The following is a 17,160-nucleotide window of genomic DNA, read 5'->3' on the forward strand; positions in this document are numbered from 1 at the left end:
ACACCGTTTTACTTCCTTTTCCTCTCTTTTTTATTTTTTATTTTTTATTTTTTGTGTTTTTCACCTAACACTTTTTTTTTTTTTAAATCATTTTTCACCTAACACTTGGCACTACTTTTCCTATGAAAAAAATTAAAAAAGTGATTATCTTATTTAATGTTTTTCTCATTTTTCTTAGAAAAATATAATTTTTAGCTATATAGATTTTCATCTATAATCACAGAATAAGTATTTTTAAATAGTATTCTATTTCAGTGATTTAAATAAAAAATATATTTATAATTTGTACTATATTCTTACATGTTGGATTTATGTATATTGATAGCATCGGAGGAACTAACTTATTTTTCGTTATCTCATTTTATCTAATCATTATAATTTTCTTAAATTTCTATATAAAATAAAATAAACAACTCAATTTTTTTTAATCTCAAAATAAAAATAATATTAAAAAAATATATTCTAACAATATTTTATTCAATTTTCAATTTTCATCTCATCCCATCTCATCTCATCTGCGAAAACAAACGAGTTAGTCTCTTAAAAAGATATTAAAAATCTCTTTTAATTCAAATGAAAATTAGGAAGAAAAAAATCCATTTAACCTCTTCAAACGATTTTAAAAAGGAAAACCTTTTGATCTTGTTCCAAAATCTAAAAATCATCTTCTAACTCCATCTATGATCTTCTAGTCTTCACAAATATATATATATAGATATAATGTATCTATATTTTTTACAATCGAGTAATGTTATGTACAATCGTGAAGTGCATATGCGTTGTGCAGTCGCTTTGAAAAAGAGTGATTCATTATTAAAAAGTTAATTTTCTTTTCATGTAGGTTTCATATTTATTCACTTTTTTCAAAATGATGATGCGGCGCTTATATACTCACGACTACAACTATCATTTCTCCTTTTATAAACCCTAAAAAATTGTTGTTCTTGTATAAGTCCCTTCAATCAGTTCTTTTTTTTTTCACAAGAAATTACATGAACCAAAAATATGATGCGATCCATTTACTGTTCAATTTGATATTTTTTTTCTATGAATAAGAAAATTTTATTAAGACAAGTAACAAGGCAAAACCCAAATGCACAAAAAGTATTCAAATACCGAAACCTAGTTACAAGTCAGGAAGTGAAAAAAGAAACAAGAAAAGCATGGACACTAGTTCCATTAAAGACAATGGCAGAAGGCTACAGAAATAAGGTACTAACGAAAAAATATCTAAGTTCGTCCCCTTATCTTTCAAAGAAAAATCTAATTGTAAGTAGTTCTACGCACTAATATATGCATCGATTCAATATGATTGGTTAGAAAGTAGATTTTATTGAAAACAGTGCTAATTTAAATTTAGAATATGAAGGCAATAATATTAGTACGCAGATTAGTATGCAAACTTGCTTGTGCCTAACAAAACTCTATCTTCAAAGCATCAACCATTTCGCCTAACCCAAATACACTACACACATAAAGGAATCATATTCCAAAAAGATCCACCACCCTCCTAGGCGTCACCCGTGCCACCTCACAATAAAGTAACGAATGATCAGCCGATTCACCATATTTTTTACGTACGAAATACCAATCGATAACTATTAATCCATGCTTTTTGAGACTGACCAAGCTATGTAGCATATAATAAGCCAAACAAATCAGAAATTACATCCATTTCCCAATCATGCACAGCTCTAGTAAAGTGGACATTCCAATAGGGTGAACCACTAGAACAGTCCAAAACCTCAGCCACTGAAGCATCCAGATTTTGAGTAATTCCAAAAAGGTTTGGAAAAACAACAAACCCTACTACCACACCATGGATTGTGCCAAAAACAAATTCTGGAGCCATCACCTACCACAAAATTAACATGTTCTGCAAAAGCATCCCAACCACTCTTAATGTTTCTCCACAGCCCCACACCGTAAGTACCTCTTACCTCATGAGATCACCATCCCCCCTCCCCCCAAAAAACTCTCACATTTAGAATCAAACACTACCCTCCATAAGGATTCACAATCCTGATGACACCTCCATAACCACTTCCAGCTTTATTAAAAGTTATACATTGGTATATAAGGTTTGTTTGTTATACATTGATTAGCCATGACATGGAATTGAATATATACTAAAAATAATATATATTTCCAATATAAATAACAGAATGCATACTATTTACATATAAACACTCATACATACGGCCCCACGAATACATGTACTCATTCCGCATAAAACTGAAGTGCAAGGTGAGCCCGTTGAAAGCCTCTTTCGCATTCTTTCGAACGCGTGGTGTCAGGCAATTTATCGATTATTTGAGAACACGCACTTGTGACAATGAGCAGAAAAGAGTGTGTATCAATTGCATATGCACCTTTCACATTGTTTCTACGCAATCTAAACCCGAATGGAGCAAAAATTATCTAAATCAAAAACCAAAAAGTTTCCCCACTCGTACAGACCCCATAAAATTATATACAGGGATCAAATACTTGGTATCACGCAATCCGACATCACGAAACAATGAAGAATCGGGCATCAAGATCGGGAATTGATAGATATAAACTAAGTAGCCGGATTTTTCTGGGTGACTTTGGAGGAATATAGAACCCACCCAGAATTTCTACCTGGAATTCCGGCCAGATGTAGTCCTGGAAAACTCTAATCCATTAGCCGTCTGTGTCGTTCTCTTCTTCGGATCAGCCAAAGTCTTTGAGCCTCCGTGCGTATCTCTTGGCAGATCATCCGAATCGATGTCAGAAAACGAAGAATACGATGCAAAATCCCTCTTGTCAGACCCACAACAAGCCCAGTGCTTTGCACGTTTGGCAGCATGCAATCCTATCTTGCACGGGAGTTTGATGCAACCCCACACCACGGCCAGAGGACAACAAACACACAGCAAGCAGGCGGTGCAGAGACACTCCGTCGTTTTATCGCAGCATTGCGAATCCCGATGACGGCAACTTGAACAGGAACGGGACTTGGAAACCCTTGTTTCCATGTGACCATGTCTTGTATTGGCATGAGGGTATACTGCCTTTGATTCATCTCTGAGAAGGAACTTGCTTTCCATTCTGCCGACGAGTGCACGACCGTACTGTTCGACATGTGCCGGACAGATTAACGAATCAAAATTCCTACGACGCCCAATGTTGTAACGAAAAATAGAAACTTTCCTTAGAAATCCTTGCTTATAATTGCTCCCGATGAGAGCATCATTCACCAATCTGAATCAAAGCATACCTCCCCAGATAAAAGAATTGTTTGTATTCGCAATTCTCTCAATTCATCTTATTTTATTTTATATAATCATTATAATTTTTTTAAATTTTTAAATAAAATAAAATAAATAATTTAATTTTTTTAAATTTTAAAATAATAATAATATTAAAAAATATATATTTTAATAATATTTTATTTATTTTTTAATTTTACTCTCAAACACATTTCAATTACAAAAATAAACTCATTTCAACCACAAAAATAAACGATGCCTCGCCTCTACTTTTCTCTTTGTTCCTTGTCAAGCTGCCGTCTTTATTTCCCATAAGCTGCGGTCTGATTGGGATGGTTAATATTGTTTACAGAAAAGATATTTATAATTATAAATTGTCAAATAATTATTTAAAAAAATAAATAAAATATAAGATTCACATAAAAAAAAAAAATTTAATAATAGATCTTACTCTTTTTCAAAGTTATTACACGACGTTTACACACTTCACAGTTATATATAAAATTATTTAATTGAATAAAGAGTAGTGCTACACCCGAAGGCCAAATCTTCATTTTTTATTTTATTTTTATAAATTTTTTTATATTCTTAAATATTTTTTAAAAATAAAAATTCACAACATTATTAAAAAATACATTTTTAATCACTAAGTAAAAAAAAAAAATGTTAAGCCATGTCGAGACCCAACTCTCGATAACTCTATTATTTTCCTTGAATAAATATGAGATTCGTATGAAAATTTTAATTTTTTTAATAGTGAATTCTATTCTTTTATAATAAAAAAATACGCAACGTTTACACAATTTATGATTATATCTAACATTACTCTTAACTTTTAGAGTGCAAAAAAATATTATTTCGTGTCTTTGTTAGCCAAATTAAATAGACAAGAATTCGATAAATAAATTTTTTTACTGCACATAAGTCAGTGTAATAACATATTATTTAAAGTGAGTTTATTACAATGTTTAAAGTCAAAACACTTATCAGTTCTTAACATAATTGACGTAGAAAACTTTTACAGTTAAAATTAGACTTATAAAAATATTTTTTCATAAATAAATATATCTCGTCCATAAGAACTTATTTATGTAATTAGTGGGTCTTATTGATATGATATCCTTTATTAATTTGAGATATCATGTATCTCGTAATTTACAACAACTTAATAATTATTTAATCGGAATATTCTTAAACTCCTATCCAAATCTTAACCCCAAGAGTTCATTGAGAGAAATTGATTTACAATAGATTTATAAATGAATCTTATAATATTTATTATAAAAATTTAAATGAGCGAGCAGTGCTATTTGAAAGTCTTTACACCAAACATCATCTGTATAGCATAATTTGATTTGAAGATTCAAATTTTAAAATTTATCTTTCAAATCAGATCATGTCACGTGAATGATATGTGATGTAAAGACTTTCAAATAGAATTATTCTTTCCGCCCTCTTCTCAACTTGTGTTGCCTTTCGGACTTCGAACCTAAAGCTTGAATATTATGTAAATGCCTTGCAGGTGCTGGATTCCACCAGCAAAGCAGCAAGGACCAGAGAGACAGGACCAGTGGCTGAGTTTTCTTATGGACGAATGACGAATCTTAGCACCAGGGGTTGTTAGCATCTTTGCTTTCTTACAGGCTTGGCCTACACTTTTAAGCTTTTCTTCACTCTACCAAAGGTTTGAAAGTTGAGAAAATATTTGGCGACAAGGGCAGGCAAAAATAGGTCCCTTCCTAGTCTTGGCATTGACAGCATAAACCAAGATACAAGAAATAATTTAGCATCCAAGGGGCTTTTTCAGCAATGGGAACATAAAGTCATCAACTGACAGGAACATTATTTTGCCTCAAAACTTTTGAGAACAAACTCCATTGCAATTAAAATACTTGTGGAGCAGTCATCAATCATGTGAAACAAAGCAAATATCAAGGAATCATACGATCAAACCAGTAATTCTATTATTCCCTGAGCCAGCCAATTTCCAAGCAAATTTTCAAGAGGACGCAATGTAAGATTCTCGTGTTCTCATGGTCTTGGCACGCAACCTCTCCATAAATGCAGGATTAGCTCTAAGTCTCTCCTTGACATATGAGGTTCGGGCATTCTCCACCAGCTTCTTTGCTTTCCCAGATTCTTCGATGAGGGAATAGAGAGTCCTAAGGCAATCCTTTCTGTTCTCCTCTCGATGTTCAAACCTTCAGTCCAGAAAAAGAAACACATGGCATAAAGTGCATATGTATAATTAAAAAGAGTTGAAAAGCACAACTAGGTTTTTAACAGTTACAAACCCAAATACACCCCCCCCCCCCCCCCCCCCCCCCCCCCCCCCCCCCCCCCCCCCCCCAAAAAAAAGAAAAAAAAAAAACCTTACAAAAAGAAAGGGTATGTGAGTCTTTTCCATTTTCCTAGAAGAAAATATCTTACAGAAAAATGTTGATGCATAGAATGCAAATATTGTGGTTGTTGTGAAACAGTTGGTTCATGGGTAAAAAACATAACCCTCATCTCGTGACTAGATATCCATGACTAGAAGATTGAAGAATTCCATTTTTTATTTGGTCATATCGTCTCCGTGATTTCTAGAATTTCAGAAAAGGGCCAAGGACCAAAAACAAAAACAAAGATGGTATGCTGTTGTTTGTTGATCTTACCTCTCACTAGTGATTGTAAGCTCATCTTTCCCCGGATGGTATCTTTTTCCAACCAGTTCCCTGAGTCGGCGGAATTGATGCTTTGAAAGGCCAAGCTCTTTCACAGTAACAGACATTTTCACTTTCCTGTTTTTGGGGTGCCACGCATCACCACCAGGAGCAAAGACTACCCGTGTCTGCCACCTAAGGATAGGCCCCTCACCAGGTGGGTCATCTAAGTCCTTTTTCATGTCTGGCACATCAGTCTCATCAAATTTGGGGGGGCCCTCGGCTTCCATTATATTCTTACATTCTGTGACCATCTCATCCTCAAACTTCTTAAACAGATCATAAGCTTCTTCAGCCTCAATCTCTCCTCTTTCGCACATATCCCCTAGCTCATTGAACCTCTCTTCAACCTTTTTCTTTATCTCATCTGAAGAAAACTGCAGTTAAAGAAATATCCAGTAGATGCCATTTTGCATCAAAATAAGATGCATTGATTGGCAGAATTATTGACTACAATATACATTTATGCAAACAACCAAGAAAATTAATGATTGATTATATACAGTTGGTTGTTTCAGAGCTAAACGTTACGAAAGATCTGGCCTCTAAGAAACCAGACACACTGCACAAACAAATAAATAAATAGAAATGTAAGGTTACACAGTCTGTAGGCAGAAAGCTGGATATTTGACATAGAAAAATCAGGCATTCCATCAGAGAAACTCTTTCAATAACTAGAAAAGTACTCACAGAAAGCGAATGACAATCTAATTAGAAGGAACAGCTTTTCCAAGTAATCAAAACTATGCTTCGAAAATAACTGATAACCAGTGCTGAGTTCCCCTACATCATGGCTTCTGGTCATAGCTCTTCAACTATCATCAATCTCATACAAACTAAGATCATGAAATGCTGAATTTCACTTATCCAAAACCACTAGGACAAAAAACTCGAGCTCAAATAACATATCTGCTGCTCCAACAAGTTTTTTCTATCCCATTTACCTCCTTTTTTTTATAAGTAAAAATATTATATATATATATATATTATATCAATAGGAATAACCAAGTACACTGGGCGTATACAAGAAACACCTAGCCCATACTAGAGAGCCCCTATTAATGACCAATAAGGCCATGAAAATTAGAAATTTATCCAAAATACACCAAGCCCGAATGGGAACAGAATACACCTCCCCAACCCCAACCACTTGTTTCCCGTAAGACTAATACTCCACCCGAAACTCCCTTTACGAGATGGCTTCATAATGCCCTCCCTTTAGTCTTCCTTTGACTTGAACTACCTCTCTCAGCGTCGTAGTTGATTGCTTGAGAAAGAAGATTTAACTCCCTATTTTTCTTAAATCTTGATTTGATTTCAAGCGAGTGGCCAGCCTCAATCGCAATGAGTAGTGCTGTAAAGTGGTCGTCACATCCTTCATATGAAATCCCCACACACTGCTGAATCTCGTTAACCTTATACAGAACCCAATCCGATGATGAACCCACTATATTGTTTATCGGAGGAAGAGATACCAGGGGAACAACATTTTCCTTAGACACAGCTCCCAACTGCACTCCCAACCCTAAGCATTCCTCCTCACAAGGCACCAACGACAAACCGATAATTTCCTCCCCACCATCTCCTGCATTCAAATCCCAAACCTCCTCAGCAGCTATATTGTTGCTGTCCATTGTTATTGTCACCATTGGAGGTCCCTTTTAAATTACCATGATAATTATTCTCACTCGTGATACCAAATCTTCCTTTTGACTAATCAGATCTGAACCTAAGACTATCAATGACTCCATAGAAGGTTCTAAGCAAGGAGAAAGTGGAAGACAAAAATAGCAGGAACACAAAAACACATATACATATCTTGTACGTAATATCCATTACTACTTACTTATGTGTTGAATCAAAGCAGAATATTTTGCACAAATTATGCGTACATATCCATCAAAATCCACTTAAAACAGTTGAATAGAAATAGGAACAAAGTGAACATGGATCATCGGTGTAATGACCCAAGAAAGGCCCAAGCCACATCTGAGTCCATACTACAAAAGTACCAACCAAGGTCACTATAGGCCCTAAGAATCATTATAAAGGGCTTGAAAGTCTCCCTCCCAAGCAATGTGGGGCCCCATTTACCACATTCCTATACGCAATCTAAGGTATTACAATTGGTCATTAGCTTAAAAGAGATATTAAACCTTAGCCTGACAATCCATGCCAGCCACTCATCAAAAGTTATATGATCACTTAAGTCAATACCAAGGGAGAACAACTAATATAAATGGCCATAAATTTAACCCGTCAAATAGAGGCAAAAAACTCTCAGCTTGGCCTCAACTACTCACTTCACAGATAACAAATCCATCCCTCATGGGTAAAAACCTAGGAAAAGCATTAGCCACATCTGTGCTATAACCCCAAAAAGACTAGTCAATGTAAAACTTCCTTAAAACTAGTCAATTGGAAGGGACTTCGTTGTGGAGAATGGTTGCAGGTCGGAAGTATGGTTGTGATTGGGGGGATTGGTGTTCCAAGGAGGGTAGGGGGTCTTATGGTGTGAGTCTTTGGAAATTTATTAGAAAGGGGTGGAAGGTGTTTGCAACACATCAATTTTGAGGTTGGAGAGGGCACAAGAATTAGGTTCTGGTTTGATGAATGGTGTGGTAAGAGAGCTCTAGTTTCTATTTTTCCAGGTGTTTTCACATTGGCTGGAAATCAGCAGGCCGCTGTCTCAGATGTGCTGTGTTGACTCAATGGTACAGTGCACTGGAATATGATCGTTTCTAGAAATGCGCAAGATTGGGAAGTTGAGGTGATAGCAGGTTTTTTCAGCTTGCTTTATTCCAAAAGGATAGGAGGTAATGGGAGCGACAGAATGCTGTGGAAACCTTCGGGGAGTAAAAGATTTTCTGTTAAATCTTTCTATAAGGTGCTGACAAATTATCAGCCCATTGCATTTCCATGGAAGGGTATTGGGAGAGTTCATGTAACTCCCAAAGTTGCATTTTTTACTTGGATAGCAGCTTTAGGAAAGATTTTGACAGCTGACAATTTAAGGAAACGGGAGATGATCGTAATGGAGTGGTATTATATGTGTAAGAACAATGGTGAATCGATTGACCACCTTTTTCTACATGGTGAGGTGGCAAGGGAGTTATGGGATGGCATATTATTTAGTAGAGCCGGGTTGACTTGGGTTATGCCCAAGAGTGTGGTGGAGCTCCTAGCATGTTGGAATAGGCATCATCATAGCCCTCATCTGGCTGTAACGTACAGGATGACTCCTTTGTGCTTATTGTGGTGTATATGGATGGAAAGAAATGAGAGGTGCTTCAACAAGAAGGAGAGAGCTATGGGGGAATTATGGAATTTTTTTGTACTTTCTTTGGTTCAATGGCTTTCTGCTATAGTTTTAAAGGGAGGGAATGTTCATGAGTTTTTGCTATCTTTTCAACTTTCTAGAATGTAACTAGGTGTCTCTCTTTTGTATACTTCCTGTGTTCATGGGTTTTGCCTAGTTTTGTTCGATCAATGGAATTTCTTTCTTATTAAAAAAAAAAATCACTTATAAATTCCAATTCACCAAGTAGAGTGGGACTTAGCACCCATGATTACCTTTATAACTTTCCCTATATGGCTATTCACATTCCTCATGTGGTATTGGAGTGCTACAAACTCCCCCCTTTATATTCCTAACATCCTCTTTAGGGCTATGTCATATGAGCTTGAGTGTCACATGGCTAGCCTTACTAGGCAGCTTTGATACTATATATAACAACCCAGGGGAAGTGCCAACCACATCTATGATATAAACCCAACAAGACTAACAAATCTGAAACTTCCCTAGAATCATTTATAAACTTCAGCTTCACCTAATAAGTAGTAAAGGAGAGACTTAGCACTCATGAATACCTTCATAACTTATGACTCTAAGTGGTTTATTTGTACTCCCCAATGTGGGACTAGGGTGTTACAAAACCCCCTCTTAAATTTTTTGACAGGCCATAATCTATGAATCCCAAGATTGAAACCTAGCTCTGATACCATTTTTAATGATGCAGGGAAAGCACTAGCCACATCTACACTATAATCCCAACAAGACTAGTCAATTTGAAACTTCCTTAAAATAATTTATAGAACCGGTTTCACTAAGTAGCCAACATGGGACTTAGCAGTTAGCACCCATGAAAAGCTTTATAACCTGCCCTCTATCTGGTTTATTCTTATAACCAATGTGGGACTGGGGTGTTAACCGTGTTATGTCCTGTGATACATTAGCCACCTAGGATGGCAGCGTCAAAACACCAAGCCAAACACAAAACAAAGTGTGTATTAACCCCTAGAAAATTATATCTAATAGACCTGGATTAATTGAAAACAATGGATGTAGTAGCTTTTTGGAGTTACAAGTTGTACTTCGTCTCAGAAATCAAGACAAGAACCTCAAATGTTGGGTCTTTAGATGCTTTAAGATTCCTTCATATCATAAATAAGAAAACAGACAATGCAGCTATAGCCTTGTAAGCCTGGGCTTTTGCCTATTCTTATGATCAATAAAATTTTGTTTACCGATTAAAGAAATAAAAAAGTTATAGCCTTCTGAGAATATGCAGTCTTCTCCCAATATTAGCACTAACAATTAACTGGATGGTTTGAAAGCTATGATTTTAAGCAAGCAGCCCACAATTCTAGAAACATAAGTAGAATCTCAATACAACATGGTGATATTAGCATTTGCAAATGGCAGTGCATGAAATCAAGTTAGAAGTAATGATACAAGATTTAGAAAAGAGAAATGATATTTGTAGTCATGGAATGTGCAAACACCGCACACCCCTTTTGAAAAAAGTAAGTAAATATGGGACCCACATGAAAAAATTAATTTTTTAATGGTGGACCTTACTCTTTTTTAAAAGGAGTATGTGACGCTTGCATAACCCATGATTGTATCTAGCACTACTCAGGAAAAGATGTTCTGATTCAAAAACTAAAATGAAAAATAATTACAGTGATGATTAAGATGAATCAAGCATAAAAGCAGACAGCATAACGTGAAACAATATATCATTTATGGTAAAAATACATCATATAAACAATAAAATAAAATGAGGCAAACTAAGGCAAAAGATAAACCTGGGAGAAGGTTGTCCCATTTAAGCATATCCTCTAAAATCTCCTCACACTCCTTTGTGTCCTTCATGATCTGATGGTCGATTGCTTCCTTAACAAGCCCCTCCCACTTCTGGTCATCCATGTTGAAGAACTCGTCCTTAACCATTCTCTTCATCACTATATCCCTTGCATTGTACAAATCATCAATCTCTTCATCCGTTTCATGCATTTCCTCAAAATCTGATTCAAATTCTTTGTCCTTAACATCATCGAGAGGTTTCATTCGGAGCTCTTCCATCAGCTCATCATCAGTGTCCTCATGTTTCCCTGCCAACTTCCTCTGTAGGATTGCTTCAAGTATTGATGGGAGCGCCTCTTCATCGCCTTTAAAATACTTCTCTATCCTTGTTTTCAGGTCTGAGGACAAAAAACTTACATATGAAGTCTCAAAAAAACCAAATAACTTTCACAAATTTATCTTTTGAAAGGTAAAATAAGATTTTATTGATGAAGTAAATAGGCAAAACTTTCAAAAATCCACCTTATTTCCAGAAAATCTAGGAACCGCATAATCAAAATCAAAATTTGAATATTTTACTCCAAATTAATATGATAAAGTTATACATCAACTAACGAACAGTTCAAGTCCTGAAACCAATAAATGAAAACGATTCACAATTTCCTTCAAACAGAATTACCACATTCCGATACAGAATCATCCAAATAACATATTGCCCACAACTCAGGGACATAATCGAAAAGTCTCTTGAAGGTGAGCGGAAAGAACTTCAAAATTTGGATCCCACCATTTAACTGATCCCAATACAACGATTAGCACCTCGTTTTTTTTTATAAGAAAACTATCAAGGATTCAAAACACCAATAGCAACATCAAAATCAAATAGAAACGTCAATTTTCGTATGTGTTTTCTTGCACTTACTCAGCATCCAAACAGAGCATCCCAACTATCGTTTTACCTTTGTTGCTGACGTCCTCAACTGCGATGGAGCTATCCTTGTTCTGGGATGTTGCCAAGCTGGTCTCGGGAGCAGGGGTAGGGTTTTCACCGGACGAGTCATTTTCGGAGGAGTAGAATCTGAGGCGGGGCCGAGTAGTCGACGGCGCGAGTGGGGCTAGGAGAGGACATGGATTTGGGTTCTTAAGAATATTGCGAGTGTAGAATGCGACATTTCTGAGCAGCAAGCGTTTCATGGCTGCTCCTCCTCTCTCTCTCTCTCTATCGATCTCTCTAAGGAGAGGGGTTTAAGGTTGATTTGGTTTCTGAAGGGGTTTGTGTCTTCAGTAAAGCGAGACAGCACGCTTGCACATTTTATCGGTGTAAATATCATTTTCTGTTTTTTTTTATATATATATATATATTAAAAAAAAAAAAAAACATAATACAAAATTATCAATAGAAGAGAATTTTTTTTTTTTAAATTTTATTTACATCTTTTGAACCTGTAATTATTTTTTATTGGCGCTTGTGTCCAAAAATAAAATTTCGACTAATCTTGAGTCATTAAGCTCTCGGTAATGAGTTTTTTGTAAGTGTATTTCGAATATTTAAAAAAAAAAAAATCTCGTCTTATAATTTTTAGAAATTATAAAAAGATTGAAAAAAAGTGTTGATGATTGTCAAAATGGATCGTAAAACAGGATGCTAAGTATCATTTTACTCCTGAAAGTAGCATAATATTTTAAATTGGTTCCTCTGTTAGAACTCTATTAGTTCTATAAATTTTAAAAAATAAAACCACAGCCAGCATAAAATATTACAAAAACATAAATTAAAAAAAAAATTACTATAAAGACAGAAATTTTACAAAAATAAACTCATAAATTATAATGCATAATTATGACATGTGTCCTCTTTTGATTAGTTATGATGTGGTAATAATGTGTCACACCAAAAAATTTTTGCTCATTGAACTAATGGAATTTTCACGGATGAACCAATTTGAAATACCAATTTGACCATAGGGGCCATTTTTATTTTTATTTTTAACCACAAGTAATAGTCAAAAGTCAAAATCTCATAGAGGGTCGGTTTGGGAACATAGGAATTTTCAGGTATTTTCGTATATTTCATTCTCAAACATCACTAAAATACATAACACTTTTTAATTATAAATTTTCAAATTTTTTATTTTATCATTACCTAATCATTATAACTTTTTCAAACTTCTAAATAAACACAAAAAATAATACAATTTTTTCAAATTTCAAAACAAAAGTAATATTCAAAAATTATATTCAAATAATATTTTTATTAAACTTTTTTTTCTCATTCCCCAAATCCTAATAAAATATTTTAATTCAAATTATTTCACTATTATTTGCAGATATTCTAAAATATTTGAAGTATCTAAATGAGGCCTTAAACATTAATTACCTTTTTTTTTTTTTTAAGTTACAATTTAGGTAGCCTCGAAGTATAAATATATGCTTATTATAAAAATAAACTGTCATTAGAAATTAGTAGCTGTATAAACAATTTTATTTTTCTAGTGTAATTAGAAATACTTAAATATATGATGGGAATCTATGATATTTAATTTTAGAGTCTATCATTTGCAAATAATATTCAATATTTAAGTACATGTCTGTCTCTCCTAGTTGTAAGAAATATTAGGTTTGGTTTGGATTTGTGTCATAACTAGCTATGAGTATATAATTATATTAATCAATTTTAATCCAACTTATTTTTTTATAACTGAACTTATTTAATTAAATGGATGAAATCTCTAAGGCCTTTTTCTTTTACTAAATTTTATTCAAGAAAGAAAATGATGTTGATAAAATAATAAAGATAATGAAATAAACCTCAAAACATTGAACATTGTTCATTGTCCATGATAATAAAAATATATGAAAATTAAAAACTACATTTTAGCTAGACACAACTAATTAGCTTTTCAACCAAGTACATGTAAAATAAAAAAGAAAACCAATCTTCAATATGTAAAAATGTATGAAACACAATGCATGCATAAAATAATGTTGGAGACGACGTAGTTTTATGCCTAAAATCAACCTTTTGAAAATTAAAGCCCGGGTGCTGGGTTTTTACTTGATACCATACCCGCCCTGAGTAAGGGAGGGTAAGGAATCCAATTATGGCGTATAATCGCCCTAATGAATCAAGATTTTGGGTTCCAAATTAGATTGGATCAAGAAAAATCCGACCCGAACAAACAGTCTGAATAATGACAAATTGGTCGAAACACATGTAATTGGATAAACCCAAATGTTTGACTTGACTTGATATATACAATATCATATATATCATATTGTATAAACATAAATGATCAATTACTGATATTCACAGCTAGAATAATAACAGCATTAACTTGAAAACGTATATCTTAGTTCTAACTAATATCCTAGTCTAACAAAATTCATCTAAAGGAATAGATATATACCAATAAAGAAATAAGAATATATCCAATAAATAATATGATCAACGTCCTCACTAAGCATCATTATCAGTTATTACCACTAATTATTACATGATCTTAGGATCTTATTTTTAAGAACAACAAAGTGCAGTCACGACAATGAAATTGTTAAATCAACCTAAATGCACCTTGTATGCATCAACTCATCCTGTCAACAATATCCAAAATGACTGTCCATGTCCAAGTACCCTGTTCTTCAGTGTAACCATTGACAGAAACGAAAATGCAAACAAATAAATGATATTAGTATTAAGGTTTCTACCATTAAAGAAAAAAAAATAGTTATCCTGGTTAACTTCATGCACTACAGCCATACGACTGTCACTGCAAACACCAAAAAAGTCAGACATGACTTTGCACGTCTTCGGAGCCTTCAGTTAATTTGCAAATGGACGCTCAATGTCCCGGAGATGAAGGTCACACCACCTTGCTCTCCTGTATTTGGAAGCAATCCCTTCTCGGCTATTAGGATTGGCCAGCAAAGTGATACTAGAAACACCTTTCTCCAAACCTTTCTTTCACCCGAATAGCCCTTGTCTTCAATGAAATGCATTGCATGCACTTTACTTAATTACTAAGGTCTCGACTTTGCCACTTCATTGGTGCAAATAGCCACATACTGTTGAAATTCGTCTTCAGATCCATTTTTGCTTCTCTAATGTTGCCAGTTTTCTCTCATACAGTGTAGCTGACCTGTGAATATTTTGTGTTCCAGTTCCAATCCATTGTTTGTTGAGATGGGATAGTCATCAAAGATTTCCTCTAATCCCCCCAACTTGATACTCACCAAAAGTGACATTAAGCACATCAATCAAACAGGAACAATAGTTTCTCGTGGTTAAGAGTAAATATAAATTTTTACCTGCTCATGAATAGTTTCATCCAATCCTTTTTTTTTTTTTTTTTTTAACATAAGTACTTCGTTTCTTCCATTTTCTCCCAAGGGCCAAGGTTGAATAACAGTAAGAACACACCATAGCACGTCATATATATAATAAATTTGAAGCTTGAAAAGTACAGAAACAAGAAAGAAAAATTTTCTCCTCCGAATTAATTAGCAATATAAAGTGCATGAGGTGCAAACAGACAAATTGCAATTATCATATAATAGCAAGTCCTTGTGCTCATGCTTATAAAAAAAAGCAACCAAGCCTACATGTTCATATTGAACTTTCAACATGGTCAAATCATATGCTTGTGAGATAAAAAGCACCAACCATAGCATCTCTTGCATTATGCATATTACTCATCCCTAACCCTTCTCTTCACGTCACTTTTTTTTGCATCAAAATCTTCATCAGTTTGATCAGATGATTCATCCAAATCAGAGTCAAACTCTTCATCCGAGTCAGGCTCTTCATCTGAGTCAGGCTCTTCATCATCCATATCATCCAGAGGCTCCTGCCTCTTTCCACAAATTTCTTCCATCAACTTATTGTCAGCCTCATCATGTCCACCTGCCAATTTCCTCTTCAAAATCGCTTCAAAGATTGAGGGTACCACTTCTGCATCTCCAGCATAGAACTTCTCTATGCGCCTTTTAAGCTCTGGAAGATCAAACCATTTGAATAATATTAATTCAGCTGCAAATGCTTGGACCAAAAAAGCCCGAAAGAATGTAAAATAAATTGGATTATTTGAAGTTGCCTACCATTGAAACGCAGATAATGAAAGTCCATAAATCCTTGGATTCAGAAAATCAATTCCCCCACCCCCCCACCAAAACAAATTTTGTTATTTTATTTTTTGTGAAACCAAACTAGATCATTCGAATCTTCCTGATATAATGACAATTATCAAACACCAGAATTGAACAATTCAGTTTTTCCCAAGTCAAGAGATCCTAAACCCACAAAGCCAAGTAGCTTCAGAATCCCCAAATACTGCCTTGAAGTTCTTAACTCCTACAAATAACGAATAGTGATCTTATTATATATATGTTTGTTTGTTTTGATAAATATGAATAGCTATATCATATTCCCCGACTAGATGGCAAGAAAAATAATAGAGCCCGACAGATTCTCGGGTTTTTCAAAATGAAAACTAATAGCACAAGTATAGAACACTCATCACACCGAAGAACTCAGACTCTGAATTTTACAGAATTTTTCTTTTTCTTTCTTTAGTTTTGCTCTTGTTTCTCAATAACCAAACAGAGACCAAGTTCAGAACTTCCAATCCTAAATCTCTACTTTTACCTTGGTCGCTAACATCTTCAACACCAATGGAAGAATGATTCTTCCGGGTTAGGGTCAAATCCGATTCATTAGACGAGTCGGACTCGGACGAGAAGACTCCGAGTCGGGGCCGATTCGAAGCCGCCAAAGGGACGACGATGGAGACACTAGGATTTCGGTTGTAGCTGGGATGCGAAAGAAGAACATTGCGAGCGAAGAGAGAGGCATTTCTTACGAGAGCTCGCTTCATTTCTTATGGTTGGTATCCTTTTAGGGTTTAGGACTTTGTTAGGGTTTAAGCTTTGGAGAACAGCTCAATGCAAGGTGAGACGCCTACGGAGCTTTTAATTTTGCTTTTAACTGGGCCGAGATGGGCTGCATAGTTTCCCTTTAGGAATGGGCTTTATACAAGTTGATTGGGCCTGTATCTGGTTTCTAGTACAATGGGTCTTCCATCACCCAACTCCATTCCTGCAAATATGCTTTGAGGAATAGAGTGCAGACGGCTCC

General features: G+C 34.8%; 1 protein-coding gene and 1 long non-coding RNA gene across 2 annotated transcripts; both read right to left on the bottom strand.

Annotated features, from left to right (window-relative positions):
* Nucleotides 1-5,078: 5,078 nt before the first annotated feature.
* LOC121245126 lies at nucleotides 5,079-16,936 on the bottom strand. The gene is made up of 5 exons (XM_041143443.1): nucleotides 16,808-16,936; nucleotides 11,990-12,170; nucleotides 11,033-11,428; nucleotides 5,894-6,308; nucleotides 5,079-5,437 (listed from the first exon to the last, which is right to left on the bottom strand). Exons 1-5 carry the CDS (start codon nucleotides 16,898-16,900, stop codon nucleotides 5,236-5,238), a joined length of 1,287 nt encoding a protein of 428 aa, XP_040999377.1. The 5' UTR covers nucleotides 16,901-16,936; the 3' UTR covers nucleotides 5,079-5,235.
* LOC121245127 lies at nucleotides 9,387-11,026 on the bottom strand. Its single transcript, XR_005936543.1, has 2 exons — nucleotides 10,677-11,026; nucleotides 9,387-10,091 (listed from the first exon to the last, which is right to left on the bottom strand). It is a non-coding gene; the product is annotated as an uncharacterized LOC121245127 (long non-coding RNA).
* Nucleotides 16,937-17,160: the final 224 nt, after the last annotated feature.

This window comes from Juglans microcarpa x Juglans regia, chromosome 8S (assembly GCF_004785595.1).
Source record: "Juglans microcarpa x Juglans regia isolate MS1-56 chromosome 8S, Jm3101_v1.0, whole genome shotgun sequence".
In the NCBI taxonomy this organism is placed as follows: Eukaryota; Viridiplantae; Streptophyta; class Magnoliopsida; order Fagales; family Juglandaceae; genus Juglans; species Juglans microcarpa x Juglans regia.